Source organism: Neopelma chrysocephalum, unplaced genomic scaffold, assembly GCF_003984885.1.
Source record: "Neopelma chrysocephalum unplaced genomic scaffold, ASM398488v2 Primary Assembly neopelma1_23b, whole genome shotgun sequence".
In the NCBI taxonomy this organism is placed as follows: Eukaryota; Metazoa; Chordata; class Aves; order Passeriformes; family Pipridae; genus Neopelma; species Neopelma chrysocephalum.
The window spans coordinates 16,056,989-16,076,173 of NW_020897692.1; the positions used below are offsets into that span (position 1 = coordinate 16,056,989).

At 34.7% G+C, this 19,185-nt stretch overlaps 1 protein-coding gene across 1 annotated transcript in view; it reads left to right on the top strand.

The window, feature by feature from the left end:
* EYS (eyes shut homolog) overlaps positions 1–19,185 on the top strand; it is an 868,863-nt gene that overhangs the window by 441,851 nt on the left and 407,827 nt on the right. Inside the window, exons 28-29 of the mRNA XM_027698171.1 lie at positions 381–459; positions 9,358–9,557. Of these exons, the coding sequence (XP_027553972.1) occupies positions 381–459; positions 9,358–9,557 (279 nt within the window). The remainder of the gene's footprint in view (positions 1–380; positions 460–9,357; positions 9,558–19,185) is intronic.

Genomic DNA, 19,185 nt, shown 5'->3' on the forward strand with positions numbered 1-19,185 from the left:
ACTTAAAGATGACAGATGTTGCCTGCTTAAGCTAATGTAATATACTGTTACATTATCTCAGTTTCTCTTTCATTTTTGTTCATTAGCATAAACCAGTATTCAGTATGTGTGGATTAATTAGTTTAATATACTTAAATGTGAATCTTTAGCTGTTACAAGCCAACAGGTTGAAATGGGAAGATGTCTTTTAATATAACAATCAATATCCTTACAAAATGCCTCAGCATCCATAATATACACATTTTAAATCCATTACTAAAACTAATCAAATTACCACGGATTTCAGTGAGTTACGTTAGACCACTATTTTGAAATTTTTGAAATGTTACTACTAGTGCTGAATATGGAATAACTCTGAATAACTCTGTTTTGTATTTCAGATGTATAGATCTCATTGATGGGTATCAATGCTCTTGCGAAGCAGGATGGACCAGCTCAAGATGTGAGATAAATATTAATGTATGTCTTAAAAAATTTTTTTATATTATAGGAGAAAGCGTAATATGTCACTTGAAACTCATTTTTATTTAGTTGGCCTCTGAAGTCAGTTATTTGAAAATGCATGACAGAAATTCAGTTGTTTAAAATCCATTCTGAAAAGCTCATTATTTCTTGTTTATATGACACTGCATTAGAAAAGATCATTGATAAAATGTCTAAAGTCTAAATGTGCAGTGTGAATGATAAATCAGAAAAGCCACAGCAAACTAAGCCAATATTACCTGAAAATCATTTGTCCATGAGTTTGGGATAGATAGGGTAATTACCTAGTTTGCACTGTGAGTCCCACTTCATGTAGCTTAGCTGTATATTTGAATAATGAACATCAAAGTGCAACATTCTACACTGAAAGTTGCCATGACTTGCCTTAAAATTTCAAAATCTAGGCAATTATAGAATTCTATGATACAAAACCATGGTGTATTTATACTTATGTTGCCTTATATTACTTATATATATTTATATTGCCTACTTTCTCCTCTGAAGTTCATTAATAATTTTGTGTTAACATGTGGACAAGGAGGCATCTATATATCGAAGTCTGTGCTGTGTAGATTCCTGCGGTCAGCAAACCAACTTGTAGAAGGTGACTACATCTGGCAGAACACTGAACAGTCCTTACAGCATTGACCACACTTTGTAGAAAGTATTGAACTGATATAGACTTTTTCAGATTTTTTTGTCAAACAGAGTTTGATCGATCTTGGGATATGATCCTTTTAAATTTATTTGGTCTCATGAGAAAGTCTGACATGAGATCTGCCTCCCTGTGGGCTATCTGGCTTCTAATATTGTGCTTCTGAATTGTCAAAAAACATTCCAAAATGTTATACAAACTTCTTTTTAGCTTGTGTATGAATGCAGGTACCTTTCATAATTTTTTATTTACAGCTTAAAATACTAGATAACTAAAAATATCTCATATTATGTAAAGGAAGTATGGTCTATAATTCTTCTGTTGAAAATGCATGAAAGTCTCACACAAGGAATAAATCTAGCTGAAATATTAGTTTCCAACTCCCTTTACAGAAAAAAAAGTCAGAAAATAAGTAATTCAGCTCTACGGAGTGTGCATCATGATATGATATTGTAAATCTGTATGATTATCAGTTGTTGCCAATGCTAATACAGAATACCCTTGGGTAATATTTTCTCTAGTAACATCCGTGATTTACACTTTTCTCCATTTTAAGAGAATGAGAGATTAAATGACCTGTAGACAACTTCATAAAATTATATTCAAAAAATAACCATATTTCATACTTAGGTGTTTGAAAATGCATAGATTAGAAATTCATAGGAATTATGAAACAATATACATATACCTTTGGCAGATAAGTCTGTCAGAGTGATGGCTTCATCATTGATAGTCATTCTATTTGCATGCAGTGTGATTCCCATATTAGAGTGTGCTGCAAATGTCATATTTTAAAGATACTAACACTGTATTCATCCTACTCAGACATATATCATGCCTATGCAATTCTTACAGTGATCAGCTAGGCTTTCTGACTATGTAAGGGTATGCATCTCTTGATAATCATGGCAAGCTTATGCTCTGTAATCGTTTTATTCTAGATTAAATTAAGCCACTTCCTTTATTTTGAAATACAGTCATAACTTAATCCATACAAATACATATATATATATTCTTCACTTGAAGGTACATTTCTTTGTAACAACGGCTATGCAAATTCATTGTGTGCAGGTGACAAGGTTTTGTTTAGACGGGGGGCTGCAGGAGTGGCCTCTGTGAGAATGGTCCTGGGGTGGCCCTGTGCTAAAAACAACCCATTTGAGTCAGCTCCAACCAACCTATTGCAGGGTACGGCTGAGCCACTCACTCAAGATGGTGGCACATTTGTAGAAACATGTTTAAGAAAGAATAGAAAACTGCCCAGCAGAGAGAGGAGACCTTAGCAGTATCAAAGGTCATTGAAGAAGGAGAGGTAAGAAGTGCTCTGGACACTGCATCAGAGATTGTAGGAGCTGTAGCCCCTGGAGAGAATGATGGTGGAGGATGTATTTGCCAGTAGTCCATGGAGAGGACCATGCCAGAGCAGATATCTGCACTGAATCCCATGGGAGACCCCATGCTGCAACATGTGGACGTGCCCTGAAAGAACTGCAGCCCACTGAGTGCCCACAGAGCAGCAGGGTCTAGGCAGAAACGATGACCCACGGAGAGGAGCCTATGCAGGAGCAATCTTACCCTACATCACAGGAAGAGGACCCACACTGAAGCAGGGGAATACTATGAGAAGGAAGGAACAGCTGAGAAGAGCTGGTGCAAACAACAATCCCCCTTTCCCACTCTGTCTGCACTTCTCAGGGTGAAGTGAGGAGGCAGAAAACTTTGAAACAGAGACGTGAAGTTGAGCCTGGGAAGAAGTGAGGTGTAGTTTTAGGTTTTGTTTCTATTTCTCACTGTCTCAAAATCTATTTCTAGTTACAATAACTTAAATTATTATTTAACCCCTGTCAAGTCTGTTTTGCCTGTGACAGTAAATGGTAAGTGATCTCTCTGTCCTTATCAGTCTAGGGGCTTTGACACCTTATTTTCTTTCCTTGTCATATAGGAGGAGGGAGAAAATGGCTGGGTGGTCATGGCAGAGTCAGGCAAGGTCAGCAACTAAGGTGATTCAAAGAGCCAATTTAAAAATGAAATATATTTATGTGTGTATATGTATTTCCCTAGACATACTTGGATTTATTTTTTTCTACTTTTTTCTCCTGGATTTGTTCAGCCTTTACCTATGCTGCAATATAGTTTGCAAGAAAATACACTTCAAAACTTTCTCAGGTTGTCTAATACTTTTAGGAAAAAAAAAAAGAACTTTATAGTTATAGCCTATAACTTTTTCATATGTAATATGGAGTGTGGATATTGAAACTTTCCTATCTTCTACAGTTTTCATTGCTTTTTCATTTATAGAATTCACTCAAGAAAGAGTAACAGAAAAAATATATGCTCTATATGAATCAATTTCAATACACATGATTTCCTTTGACATTAGCATATTTTTGAAAGGGTAAAATGAAAGTACATAACTGAAAATTGATCTTTTCTCTCAGATAGATTGCCAATATGTGCAGTAATAGCAATTATGGTTAGAAATAGAAACTTTTTTGGTTTTTTTTTCTTTGCTATGACTGAGAAGCATCATTGGTAATTGTTCTTCTTGCATGCTCAGTTAAGGCCATCTCATCCTGTCAAAAAGGGAGCAAAAAGCATTTTGAGTCTTTACACAGGAGGATATTCAACTTGTTGGTGCTTCTGCTTGTATCTAATAGAAAGCTGTAATCAGACCATCCTAGAGTCGTTTTATTTTATCTGGTTTTACTGATCTTTTCTCTATATTTTCATAAAAGATAGGATTAAGGGGGAAATCAGGAAAATCAACCAATTTTCAACACAAAGGCACCACAGCTTATGCAAAGGCAGAGAACAATATGCTGCTACTCCAAGCAAATAAGCAATTATTCATCAGAACTGGCCAGATTGCACAGAAGACATGAGATGTGACAGCGATATAATTATCTGTGATTTGATTTGGAACAACAGTAGGATTCATCTTGCCTAACTTGAGATGTCTTTGTGAAAGCTAGCTGTCTGTACACTTATTATAGTCAACGAAAATGTGGTGAATATTCAGAGCGATCTGCAGAGCTGTTCAGCTGATTTTGAATTGGACATCTGCATTTCCTTAGTGAGTCTAAACTTCACTGACTGGGTCTTCATGAACTATTTTAAGTAAGCCAGAAAGTGGAATCCCCTCTCCAGAATTCTCTCTGTATAGGTGTAGCATATATTTGTATAACAAACATCAGTGTATGTATTAAGAGCCTCAGATAAGCTGGATGCTTGTTTGTGCCTCTGTGGGATTTCTCTACGCTCGAGTATTTTTACCTATTGCTAACTAGTTCAAGGAGTGTTGAGCAAGGTAAGTAGTTTCTTGAAAGAAGCTAAAGTAATATAAACTTCCAAAAATTAAAGTGGCTTATGCTCAAGATGCAGATAGGTAAATCTAACAGTCATATTTCTGATCCCTTACATTAGAAAATCCTATCAACTGATATCATAGTATGCTCTTACATCAAGGGTGTTCTAGCAACAGAGACTATCCTAAAACTAGGACTATGAAATTATTATATTCAATGTTTGCTAGAAATCAAACTATTTTCTTTCACAAGAAGCAGAGAATCCCTAGAACTTGCTGTTCCAAAAGGCTGGGGAGGCAGCTGATTTCTAAGCAGGTTCAGAAAAATTAGGCAAGTCACGGACAACAGGTCCATAAATGAATGATAAATTAACCTGTCAGGGGAGTACAGTTTATCATGTCTGATTAGACAGTTCTGCTTGCTGGGAGGATGTGTGTTACAGAAAAAGATAAAAAAACCCACTAACTTCTAAAATACACTTCTAGATTTTGTTTTAAGAAACAATGTTGAACTTACATGTTATTTGGAAAAATAATGGATTTTCACTTTTGTTATTAATTTGCTAAAATGTGTTCCCTTATAATTGTTTCAAGCGATGGATTGTGACTTTGGAGATGATATAATGAGACACATTGAAAGTTGGGCTTTCTTAGGCAGAATAACCTCACTTCCAAAGACAAATGTCAGTATGGACTCACATATTTGGAGAAGGAACAGTATGCCTTGAGCAAAGTGGTATGCTTTTCTAGGTCACTTGCTAGAGTCCAGATTTCAGAACAATTCCCTGCTAGCAGAACCAGTGAACTGTGCCATGCCAGGTGGACTCTAATGGACAGTCATTTTCTTCCTAGCACTAACAAGATTTACTACACCACGACTTTCAGAGAACAGGACATACAGAGAAGAAATAATAAATTATTGTGCCTTAATAAATACAGTGGATCTTGTATAGCATTGTTTGAACTAAGGATTCTTAAGGAAATCTACCCCCTGCATACCTAGAAATCTCAATATTCTTTCACTATTTTACCTTTACCAAAACAATTTTTAAATTGCTTTGCTATGATAAGAAAATCAATAGGGTCTTATATGTACTGTAAAAAATAATTTACTAAAAATAAAGCCATAAAATCACCATTCTGTTCTCCTGTCAGAAGTCTGTATATTCCATTCATTTACAGCTCCATGGAAATTAATACTTGTATTTATTTGCCTAAAGCATGTCTCACTGGATACATCTGGATTTGGGGAATCAAGTGGTCGTTTTTGTACTGACTTTCTCCAGGAGTTAAATACTCAATATGTAATATTCTTGTGAAAATATCTGTGCACTGCCATTATCTGTCCCTCTCTCTCAATTTTTTTTGGTGATAACCTAAACCTATGAACACTCAAGAGCCATCAAGAGTTATGGAACTTCTTATAGCAAAGAACTCACATTGATTATTTCTTTTAATAGCTAGAAACAGATCTGTACTCCATGAATTTGTCTAATAATTTTAACCAGTATATGTTATTTATGTTTTCAGTGGTATCGTGTGAAAATTATATACATGATGTAATGTTTTTGAAAACAAATTCTGTCATAAAAATTCTGTTAAGTGTTATTTTTCTTAGATTTTACTTACTGTAAAGTATTTTAACTGGTACCTAAATCATGTTATAGTCCACATTTTTTGACATCCTTTACAATAAACAGATTCTAGAACTTGGCACAATGTTTCAATTTCCCCTAACCATAAAAAGAGAAATAATTACCTGTCTAAGTGTAAGTCATAGTTCCCCTCTCTGAAGACTTCAGTGTAGCATTAGCAATTTTTTCCATAGCATTGCAATGGGAGTTCATGTTGATAGCTTGTCCATTATAATTTTTAAATCTTTTCCAAGGTCATTGCCTGTTAACAATACATAAACTCAAAGGATTCCTTATTAGCTCAAATCAAGAAAAGTGTATACTTCACAGAAAGAAAACCAAACTCAGAATAAAAAATGCCTGCTGAAAGGGACCCACGCCGCTTTACTGTTAGGAGATGAGATATGAGAAAACTCAAAAGATATTTGTCTGAGAATAAAGTGTGTCAGACCGGTGAAGAGTTGATAAAAACTCTATACAAATGATTACAATTGTGTCATTTCTATTTTGTTAAATCATTTAATTTCTTTACAAGGGAGCTTATTGAAGCTGTCTGCATTATAAAATATGAGCTGTGAAGGGGAACACTGGTATGCTGTATAGTGTGAGTACTGGGCACCATCTGCAGTTGTAATGATGGGTAAGCAATAAGCAGAGAACCCCAACTAAATTTAATAAGGGGCACCTTTTTTTTTCTTTTTGTGACAGCGGAACAAACAAACCCTTCTAGAAGAGGAAGAACCTGACAAGATTAAGCCTTAGAAGCAATTCTTCTGTCCTTCTCTTTCCTTGTATATGGGTGGCAGTAGCCTTGGTTTGACTGAAGCTGCCTTTGGATGGAACAAACTAGAAAACAGGAAGGGAGAAGATAGAGGGCAATGATGGCTGCAGGAAAACCTAGGAAATACATCTCTGTTTGAACAGGTTACTTGCTCTGATAGGCCAGAAGAGAAAGTTTTACAGCCTATGAATACCCAGGTGTAGTGAGTTCACTTTATCTAGCTGCCAGATGCCCACCCAATCAGCACTTGTGATACTCCTATATATCAACAAATTTGGGGTTTGGAAAACTAAAATGACCCATCTTTGTGAATACTATTTTTGTAATATTCATTTTCCTTAGTTATTTGAAGGCAGTTTTTCTTTGAATAACTGCTCAGATCACTTCTAGGTGAGAAAAGGTTAAAAGATATCTCATTAGGTTTGGAACTGAGCACGAGAGGTAACCAATAAAATATTTTGCTCCTACTGTACTGGAGAAGAGAGACAATATTTCTAGGATTGTGAGTTCCTGCAGTTGTTGCTCTTATTTGGCAACTGTCTGGTTAGAGGTCATAGTTAAGATTCAATCTCTCATTATATAAAGAAAGACAAAATAGAAATAGCATTGGTGTTTAGGTGAGCTTATCTTCAGAGAATCAGGGTAGTTGGGAATTTTCTGTAAAGCCAGCTACTCCCAGTTGTCAAGCTGTAAAATCAGTCTCTGACAGGATGTAAGATAGGCAGGACTCAGTAATAACTGTGTTGCAACTTTAGTTTGTTGTCTCATGTTCTTGTTCCTTAGACTACAAACTACAGCTTTGGTGGTAGTGTGGTAGCTCATCAACTTTGGTATAAATTTATTTGTGGCATTTTTAACATATTTCTCGCTGTGAACTGAAACAAATTTCTTGCCGGAGTTAAGAGCAGCGCAGACTAGCACTTCTCTGGTAACAGTCTGCTTTAGTTTTTTGTAAGTCTAATGTTTAGCTTTCAACTGCAGCACATCAAAGTATACTGGAAAGTGATAGGTGTGTTTTCTTTCCTAAAGAATGTCTGGGGTTTATGTTACTGAAAAAAATAATTACAGTAAGTAGTTTTGTAAAATTTTACAAGAACAATAGATTTCATAGAAGAGAATTAAAGGGTTTTGCATTAAGTTTGCAACTTGGTATGACTGTGACTTAGTTATTTTGATGATTTTGGTAATTTTTGAACTTTAACTTTTGAATCATAATCAAATAAATTTTTGATCTGTTAGTTGACAGGTATTTAATTTATTCTGCTAATGAGCAGATCTGTAAAACAAAAGTCATAGAGATGGATCCAAGTGAATACAAATTAAGAAGACTAGACAAGTTACCGAAATAGAAAAAAAGCCAGAGAGTTGGAGCTGCGAATTAAGATTTTTTTATAAGCAAAAAAACCCACTTATGTCTGCCAACAACAAATGTAATTAATATAGTAAAAGACTACTTCTATAACAGGATTTTTGGCAGTCTGTAGGACTATCTCCGTCTTCCTGTGGGATGTATAATTCAATTAGTTTACGTAATACTCACTAATAAATCATCCTATATCCACCCAGCTGGAGAGCTTATAGGAAAATAAGTTGTTTTCTCACAATTCCCCATTGATATCTGAATTTACATTCTGTCAAAAGCAACTATAGTAACTGCAGGAAATCTGAATGCCCTTGGATATCCTTAAAGAATTAAACCTTCTAAAGTTACAGTAGTGAGAGAATAAATTTAAAACACTGCGTTTAGCTAGACTATTTGGGTTGCATTTGCAAAATACAACTCCTTTGGGATAGTGGTAAAAACTAGATTTCTCTGCTCAAGGGAAAACCCACATTTTTTGCACTGACACTTGCACTAACTAAACCCTCCTGTAATTCTGGAGAAATATTAACTTGCTGCTACTTTGCATGGTTTGAATGTGATGATTTTTACACTAGTTTTATCAGAGGAATATTTTATTATGTGAACAGGTAAACATTTCTAAATGTTTCTATTTGCAATATTATGTATTACTTGATAATGAGAAAGCATTTATCAGGAAATACTGATAAAAGGATTGTGTGCATTGGTTTATATAAGTAATTCTTTATTCTGTCTAAAATTACCTAACTAATGTGGGGATTTTTTCACTGTAATAGACCCTACTGTAAAAAATTAAACCGAATAATTGTATAAATTTTGTGTCAAAAACATACTTTAAAATTTTAAAACAGGAATCACATGCTTACAGCTGAATGACTCCTTATATAAAGTATATTTGCGTTTCTGCAAGATTAATGAGTAGGAACAAGTATTGTTTCAAGAATGAGTATGAGTTGTAATCAAAGTATCGCTCTATTAAAAAAAAAGCCTCAAATTAGAGATTTCTGTTTATCAGACAATAAAAAAGTCCAACACCTTTTTTAATCTCCTGATTCTGTCTCTTGCACTTGCTACTGAGATGAGTAAGTAATGTGTTTTAAAACTGTATAGTCAATGTATTATTATTTCTCTCCTCAGGAATGTGAATCTACTCCCTGCATTAATGGAGGTTCTTGTCAAGATGCAGTCAATGCCTTTGTTTGTACTTGCCTGAGTGGGTACACTGGCAGGTTTTGTGAAGTCGATGTTGATGTTTGCAGTGAGCCTACACTAAACTCAGTTCTGTGTTACAATGGAGGTGTATGTGTTGATGGACCTGGAAGAACTTTTCATTGCAGGTTAGTATGAATACTATCATATAATTGCCTTAATTATAACACATTGATTTGCTAAGATTTCAGGGCAGTACTGATACTATGTGCAGTACATGAACTCAAATGGCTTTGGTGCTGTCTAGTCCTCAAAAATATTATCTTAAATCATTCACTGTTTAACATCAGACCCTTTTATCTGAAAACTTGTCTTCTAATGCTTTTCAGAATTATATGTGGAAGCTTTAACATAAACTGACCCTAAAACATTTAAAATTGTTATATTTACGGATATGTATGTATTTGTGTTTTTTACTCAAAGAGAAAATTATTTCCAATCAAATTTAGATGACAGATAGTTTTTATATTATGTGTACAGACATATATTCAAAGCAACTTCCTATCATCCATCATCATCATTCTCTGTCTGTTTAAGACTTTTGACTACATAGATGTAATGTTATAGCTTATATACTTGTCATATAGCTTTAAAATTAAGCTGTTCTATAAACTATGGGCATCATTCTCTCCTATGTCAACTCAATTATTATCTAAGTCCCTGTTCAATTGCTACATTTGTAGAAAGATGAAATACTAAGAACGTATTTTATGAACATGCTTAATAGTGAAGCATAAATATCTTCTCTTATCCAACCATGTGTTCAAAGTCTCTCTGGATAGTACCCCTTTCCTCCATTGAATCAACTTTATCAGTCAGCTTGGTGTCATCTGCAAACTTGCTGAGCGTGCACTTGAGCCCATTATCTATATAATTGATGAAGATATTAAATAGTGTTTATCCGATGATAACTCAAAAATATTGTGGTTTAGCTTAAACCTTTAAATACATGCTAAAGTAATTCACACTATCTTACTTTTACAGTGCTACCTGCACAAAGACTTTTTCTGTGGTTGTAATTTCTGATAATTTTTTAGACCCCTATTGTTGGATCACCACTCTGAAAATTCAATCCTGTGCATTCTCCTATTTCTTCTTTCCTGGCTCATGTTCACTCTAGCCTCTTTTCTTCAAGCTTTAGGTGCTGTGGAATCCTTTTTCTTTCACAAATGAAATTGCTTATATTTCTCCTCTCTGCTGTTTGGGAGCTTATTCCAAACACTGTGAAGGTATTTACCTTGCGCTTGCCTCTGAGCTCAGCATTGGCCATCAAGAGGAGTTCATGGAACCAGAGACAGGGAATTTGAAAGCAATTATAATCAGGATTTTTAGTGTTGCCAAGATCACAAAGGTTATTGTGAGTGTTGTAAGACCACAGTAAGGTAGGTTGATGTACAATATGGTTGTGATCCTGCAAAAAGAAATGCCATAATTGATACAAGTTTCTTCTTTTGATGGGGTCTGGGGAAAGGGCTTTTTCCAGCTGATTTCTTCTTCTATGTTGATATGCTTCAAAAGACAGACATAACTCTCTTTCTTATCCTTCAGCAGCTGCTACCATTCCAAGTAATGTGTGTACAAGTGGAAGTAAGAAACAGAAAAAGATCATAAAGTCAGCTTTGCTCCAGTACTGTGAATGTTATATTATGAACCCTACTCCTTTTGTACCCATCCTTGCATGTGCTTTAAGCAGCCTGAGCAATGCTCAGTATAGACTGCAGAGCAGGACTGATGTGAAGGATGGAAAACTGGAATTGAAAAATAAGGAAGAGACAAATAGCTCCTACTCTAGCAAACACCACAAGCATCCAAATGAAAAACGAGCCTTAATGCCTCTTACACACTGTGGAATGGACAGCAAAAGGACACTAATTCACTCTTGTTTAGAGTCTCTTTGTTTTGGGGGTATAGCCTGGGATGTTTCTGTTATTGTGGTGGGTAAATCAGGAAACAGGAAGTGATGAAAATTGTCCAGTAATGGGCAAGTGTCAGGCTGCCTTAACTGTGAGCAGCACTGCCAGCTTCAGCTATGATGTATGTGATATTTTACCCAGTAGTACAATGAATGGTTCAACTTTCCTTGAATTATATGTGAATCAATTATATGAACAACCCTACAGGCTTCTTCCTGAAATGAATATGAAAAATACCCTTTGGGATAGTCCTTGAATTGTGTGTTATCTGAAATATCTTTCTGCCATCAAACCCTTGGTTTAAAATTAAAACAACTCATTGGAAACAAGAGGGGTGCTGGGAGTTGTAATTCAGTTCTATCCTGGGCAGACTGCCACTGAATCAGGGCTTCAGGAAACAGATTACCATCTGAAAGGATGCCCACCTACTTTCCTTTGTATTTCAGTTTTCTTAATTAAAGGTACTGGCTGCCACAACAATAAACACTATATAAATCACCAAAATAATAATAAAGATAGCATTGAGAATAGGAGGGCTTTCAGAAGACAATTCAGTCCAATCAACACATGGTTGATATAATGAATATGTAACAGGAACTGTGAAGTGTTTTCATATATTTTCCAAGTATTTTGAGAAAGAGAAACTGTTCACATAAAATACTCTGATCCTTTCCATTGTATTTAGTCCACAGTTGGTTCATCTCCACTTTTGCATCTTTTGGTCCCAGACCATTTGGTATGTTTGGCTTGGGATTTCAAAAAGTAAATATAATTTAAAATATTCCTTCCTCCCCACTCATGCTTGCATTGGTCTTTATCAAATGTGCATTTCAGATACTTCCTGCTGACTAGTTTCAGAAGTCATACTGTCTTGGAAGGGTTATCTGTGTAGTGCTTTCAGTCTGATCAGATGAAAAGAATGTCAACAGTCTTATGACAGGCATTGCCTTAGATAAGTTCTTGAATATTATAACTTCATTGTACCTTTTTGGCACATAATAGCACATTTAGGTTTTTTAATGTTTTCATTAGGGGAAAATTTGATGTAATTCTGTCTTTTGCAATCTACTTTGAGTAATATTTTTTCGGAATTTAAATGTGTTTAGTGGTATAAGATAAGTTGTGAGTCTTAGAGATGTGTAGGGTCACAAGTATGTTTGATCCTATCCTTTGATTCACAAAGTGGGACTGATGCTTTTTAAATCCACTTTTTGGATTTTATTTGACTACATTATTTGTTTCAGAACTGAAGCTTTTTTGGCAGTATCATTACAAGATTAGGTTATAATCACAAGACAATTCCATGGTCTTGATTTTTGTATTCTAAAGGCAGGTAAGAGTGAATATTTGATCAACAGCATAACTGATCAAAAAATGCTAGGTTTTTTTTCTTTCAGCTCAAGAGATGTTAGTAAGAAAAAATTCTAAAATAGGAATACATTTCCTCCAAATAAAGTGCAATTATTTTAAAACATTTATTATATCTACCTACCTATTCTTGCATTCTATTGACGAGGAAGTAATGTTTGGATTTTAGAGTATCTTGTTTCCAGTACCTTTGTATTTTAATTTGCTTGATCTGTTTGAGGAAGGTGTCTCACTGGAGCAGCAGGCCTCATAACTAGCTAGGGCCTCTGCAGGTATTCAGGAACAAGATTAAAACAATTCAAGTATGGAGATACTATATGAGCAGAAAACTGGAGTCTCAAAGACATATTACTCTGTGGCTCTGGTATGCAGACTGCACATAAGATAAGAAAAGATAATGTAGGATGGTTTGTCTTAGAGCATGTATAAAGTAAACAATATACTGCTAGTACAAACCAGACAACTGTGGGGGACCACAGAAGTGCAGTCTTGTAGGGCAACCTAGGCAACTGTATCCAAGAAATTATTTTTAAGGATCAAAATTGTTTAGAGTTTGGTAAGTGATAGCCATATATTTAAATTACAAGCTATTGCAGATTAAAATTAAAAAAAAATATACAGTTCTCTCCTGAAGAAATTCTGCTTAACCACGGGTGCAGCCACATTTTGAAACAATTGGGGTTTTCATGTCTCCATAGCAGATTGTCCTTAGAAAACTGAAATAATCCAATGTGAAGCTGGCAAATGCATCAATTGTTGGGATGATGGAGTCCACCTTGAAAAACTAAGATGGAAATTTGTCCTGTCAACAAGAGAAAACACTGTGAATGCCTCTGACTATTACTGCCAAGAGTATACGTTGCATTATCATTTTCCCTATGACTTCCTGGTTAACTAGGTGAAAAAACAGAACATGATGCTACTGTATATTTAAAGTATCTTTAAACAGAAATGTCATTTATCAATACTGTACATTCAGCCCTTCATCCCAGAGGGAATAGAACTATTCTTCAAAGCTGTTCATGTCAACTGCACCTCCCGGCAACAATCAAAGGCTCTCCTGTATTTCAAAAAGCTTAACATGGGGAGCATTTGCACAGCTGTGTGCCCCCATCAACTCAAAAAGTGACTTACCGGTAAAGTATTCATTTTGAGACTCACACAGATCTTATATGCCAGGTAACAGAAAAAGCATGCTTCTGTTGGAAGACTGCTAACTGAAAAGTTTCATTTCATTTAGATGTTGACAGACAGCTTGCAAGGTTTGACCAATGTTGCAGAGTACACGTTACAGAGAGCTATACATCTAAGTTCCTCAGAGCACTGACATAAATTTAAGAAGAAAATAATTTTATCATATGGAAGAAACAACTTTACTGGAACATCAGGATCTCTTAAAACTGGCAATTCATAACAACAGGTTCTCACTTTTGTATGTGCTGTGAACATGTATGGGGTACACTCTTTCTCTGTTTCATCTGTGAAAACAGATGCTCCTTCATTTATATGTAGATAACAAAATGGTTTCTGCTGATTTCATAGTTGACTGCCTAGTTCTTTACGTTTAGTGAAACATGAATATTTTGGTGTTTGCATTATGTGTATGTATTAGGTTACATGAAAATAAAAGATTGTATGTGCAGATTCAAGCCACGAACCATCTAACCCTGTATGCTACTTCCAGCAGTGGCTATAAGGAGATTACCAGGAAATAATACAGAAAGTGCACACATATTTGTCCTCCAGTACTCTCCTATGTTCCCTCAAACAGGTTTTTTTTCTGAGCATGTTTTGTTTCATTCAGTAGAAGTCAGTGAGTCTCTAAGTACTTACACGGTCTTCCTTTGAACATATATAAACGTTTTCTCTGAGAATGGGGCTTTTGCAAGGCAATCTCCAGAGATCCCTGCCCATATCAGCTGTTCTGTGACAATATGATATAGCAAACAGACCCACAGGTCTAGCCTGTTGCATGAAAAACTTACTCCCTTTTTCAAAATTTTAAGCACTGTTTCTGCCAGCTTTATCTCATGTTGCCTAATTCTGGTGTGGAAAAGGAGAATAAAAAGATGATTACAAGCCATTCTTTCCTTTTTTTTCATGGGCAACTGCCCTATTTCCCCATGCCTTTTCCTTTCTAGAGTAAAAGTTTCTAGCTTTCTCAGTCCTCCTTCCTTCAGAGGACATTACAATCTTTTGGTCATCCTTGCAGCCCTTTTTCAAGGCTTTTTATTTTCTACTTTGTCTTTGCTAATACAATGGAACAAGAAGTACACACAGTATCCAGGCTATGGGCCACTCTGTGATTTGTACAGTGTCACGTTTTCTTGCTCCTTCTCTATTCCTCCCATAACAATAGCAACAAACATTTCACTGATGCTGTGAGAAAAGGAAACACGGGTGTTTCAGTTTTATTCTTAAGCTGGCTGATAACTAAACTGTAGTTTCCATGGAGAAAGGTTATATAAAGTTAGCGTGCTAACATGTGTCTATACCACTCCATGTATCATTAGTTTATATATATATACATATAAATATTTAGAAGTGATTTTAAATTGCATCACACTTTTTTATTTAATTAAAATCTCATTCTTACTGGCAGGTCAATAAGAATAGGTGTTTATGTTAATGACAATTTCTAATGATTTATTCCATTTTATAATGACAAATACTTGAGTCTCTGTGTGAAAAATAGTAACTGTAGCACTATCAAATGAAATAGTATAATAAAAACACTCATCATGGCCTGTATCTCTCTTATGTGACAAGCTTATAAGGGAAAAGGGAGCAAGTCTATTAAAGTCTTTATTTGCTAGCTGCTAATATAAAATAAAAGATTAATTTAATATACTGCATTTGCCAACTGTTAGTCCTAACATATCTCTATACTTTCAGCTATAAACACAACTGTAATCATAAAAAGGTTAACATGTAATTGAAAACAAAAAGTAGTTTTCCCAGTGAATTTTTGTTCTGCATTATTTTAGAAATACTTTTGAGAATAATATCAAATTGGTATGTTGTTCTTTTTATATGATGTTACACAAAAGGTAAAGGAATCTATCATGACCGTAGAGGCAACATATCCATTTTAGAGAAGTTCTGCCTGTATTAGCAAATTTACCAGAAGGTCAGGATCATAGGATTTGGAATAAATATGTAAACCAAACAAATAATGTGTCTAAAGATGTTTAATACGTGCAATATGCCTGATGGAATACCTCTCTCCTAGAGTTTCTGGGCAAAGATAGAGAAAAAATATCATTCTGTCAGTCAAGTGGATGTATGTATTTATATTCAAACATTGTATCAAACAATTTTAAGTACCTATAGAGATATTTTGTCAATAAAATTAAAAAAAAGATAAATAGGAAAAATTTAAAATGGTTAGAAGCTTTAAAAGTGAAGCATGAAAAAAGGCAAGGCACTAAGGAAGTAGGACAATATCCCAAATATGACTTTTTTTAATAATACATGTTCTGTCTTGTCACCTTTTACTAGTGAGATTTATAATGGCAGTACTCCATCTGGTTAAAATTACCCACTCTCCTTATCGTTATAGAGTTCTAAAATTAAACAGTAAAGTGTAATCTGCTAGAGAATTAGCATTGTCTCCAAAAATGCAGACAGCAGTCTCTGTAAATGAGGCACTAAAATCTAGTAGGAAAAAAATACAAGTAAAAGCAAAACACAAATCTAATACAAGTCACCCATCTGCCCAGTCCCAGAATAAAATAATTTTAAATTTTGCATCTGAATAGTTATTGTCAATTGTTATATTCTATTTTTTAAGAAAATCTTTTAAAAATTCATTGCTGAAAATACACAGAATGCCTCTACCCTCTGTATATATTGGCTTGGGGTTATGTGTTTGTTTTTCTGGTTAAGTTGTTTTCTGACTTTATGACACAGAAGCCAAATAAAAATAGCTAGCAGGAATCACATTCATCCCCATTATACAAGATGCAGTGACTGAACAGGTGGGAATGTACCTGTAACAGAACATTTCATTTTTTACGAGTTGTACATAGAGAATATTTAATTCAATCCTACACAAAATATGAATGCCCAAGTAAAATCCAACATCTGGAAAAATATTAAAAATTTCACAGTACTTTAAGATATGATGGCTGCTTATTTATTCAGCATGCCATATGGAATACTAAAGCATAGTACACAAGTAATTCAAACATACATCACTTTTCATTTTTTTCTCTTTCAAACCTTATGATATTTATGGCATTCTTTTTTCTTTCTAGAATATATGTTCTGAGTACATGTGCACAAATGACACATGTATTACTAACAGTGAACTTATTTTGTATTTTATAGTGATTGTTGACAAAACCAGCAATAAATCTGTCATAGAATTTATATCATTTAAAAATAAGATTTCTGTGTTTGGTTGTATTAAATTAAGAGGTCATACAGTGTGGCAGTTGAAAATGTTTAATATGTTATTGTTTAAAATCCCTTACTTACTGTTTTGCAGAGTTTAAACCTACTGACATTCTGCAAACATAAGAAATTTATTCCTTTGTGTGTTGAGTGACAGCTCTTAAGTTAAAATAAAAGGGCTGTGCTTCATATGAAAACTGCTAGCTCAGGCTGCAAGACAACAATTTACTAGAATCCTTGAGGGTATTTTTGAATAATTAAATGGATGTACTCAGTTTTTTACAATAAAAAATCATTACAAGAAACAAAGAAATCAATGGAAAATATTATTTCTTATTTTAAGATCAATCAAGAAGTATTAGAGTTTCAACTTGTCTGTATAAGAAAGGCTTTTTCTAAACTGCATCCACTTGTCCATAGACTTTAGTATCGTAAAGAATTTGAAGGACAGTCTCTTTCAGGCCGTTGCTTAAAACAACAGAATTTCCACAGGTTTTTTTTTGATGGACTGATAGATTGAGAAATTATTGGCATTTATTGAAAAAGTTACTGTGCAGAGAAGAGAAAGACCTCAAGAAAGAGACTTAGCCACCTTTGCTTTCCAACTAAATGTAGAGGACCAACAGAACATAGTTGATTGCAAAGTTATGAAATTAAGGAACAGAAAAATTATATCTTTCATATAATTACTTTCTCTGCCAGTGGTCTGTTGGGATGAAAATATTTCTTTTTTATTCCAAATACTAAACTAGTTTGGAAAGGGTAAGAAAACCTTAAAAAAAAAAAAAAACAAAAACAAAAAACAGCCAAGAAAGAGGAAAGAGGCTGCAGTCATCAGTAAGAGTCTCTGAGACTATACTAAAGTTTGACCGTTTACAGCTCATTCCACTTTTGAAAATGTCCTCTTCCAGTTTAGTAAATACTCCATAACATTCACTGGAAAAATAAAAGCAATTCTTTGACTATGTCTGAATTTGTTTTTCATCCACAAACAGGTGTTTCCTATTTTTATTCCTTCCATTTAGTGATGTTTGATCCAAGGCTTAGAGAAGGTTAAAGGGGATTTTTATAGCACAACATTGTAAGGTGTAAACCAATTTTCTGTCTCACTTTTACTTGCACACTGGTAACAACTTCAATTTGTTTTGTATTACATTTTGTAAATCTCTCGACAGTTTTAAATATCTGCAGCTGGCTAGATTAAGAAATTAAGATAGGACTCTAGGCACTACACTGGTACTGCGAGCACTGAAGTTATCCCAGTATGGTAAACTTCAAAAAAATCCAGTATGCTATGAAACTCGTGCAATGCCTTAGATTTATAATTTTGAATACGTTCTCTAGAGAGGTCACACACAACCAGAGAAAAAAATGAGAAGCATCTGTTTTTCACCCTAGGTCTTGCCAGGTTTGGCAAACAAAAACAGTTTTAAATGAGCAATTAAATTTATAGGTTTTTGGTGGGTAATCTCAGCAATCTACAGGTTTGTTTCCTGAAATTCTCTCCAATGGGGGTCCTACCAGACATGGTACATTAGGCACTGTTTGGGATTTTTCTGGTACAATCTTGTTGAACGACAAAGTAAATTATTAGATAGTGGGGAAAATTAGGCATTGGTAGAAATTCAGTTTTCTATGAACAGCAATACAGTTAGTAATTATTTTTATTTTCACTTGTTTTGAAGAAGGGAAAACTTTCCTTTTTTATTCATAATAGTAATAAAATAGACTGTCTCATACTGTGAATGTGCTGAAAGACAAGACCAGATTGGATGAGCAGAGAGCTAAGGTTGGAACTCAGGAAAAAAAAGAGAGTTTGTGATTTTGGAAGTAGGGCAGGCAACTCAGGAGGACTACAAGGATGTAGTCTACCTGGTCTAGTTGAAGGTGTCCCTGCCCACAACAGAGGGGTTGGAACTAGGTAATCTTCAAGGTCCCCTTCCAACCCAAACCATTCTATGATTCTGTGTTTCTATTTTGTGAGGTTACTCAAGGAGAAAATTGGAAGCACCAAAAGCCCAAGTGGAACTTAATCTGGCTAGTGCCATAAAAGACAATAAGAAATGTTTCTATAAAT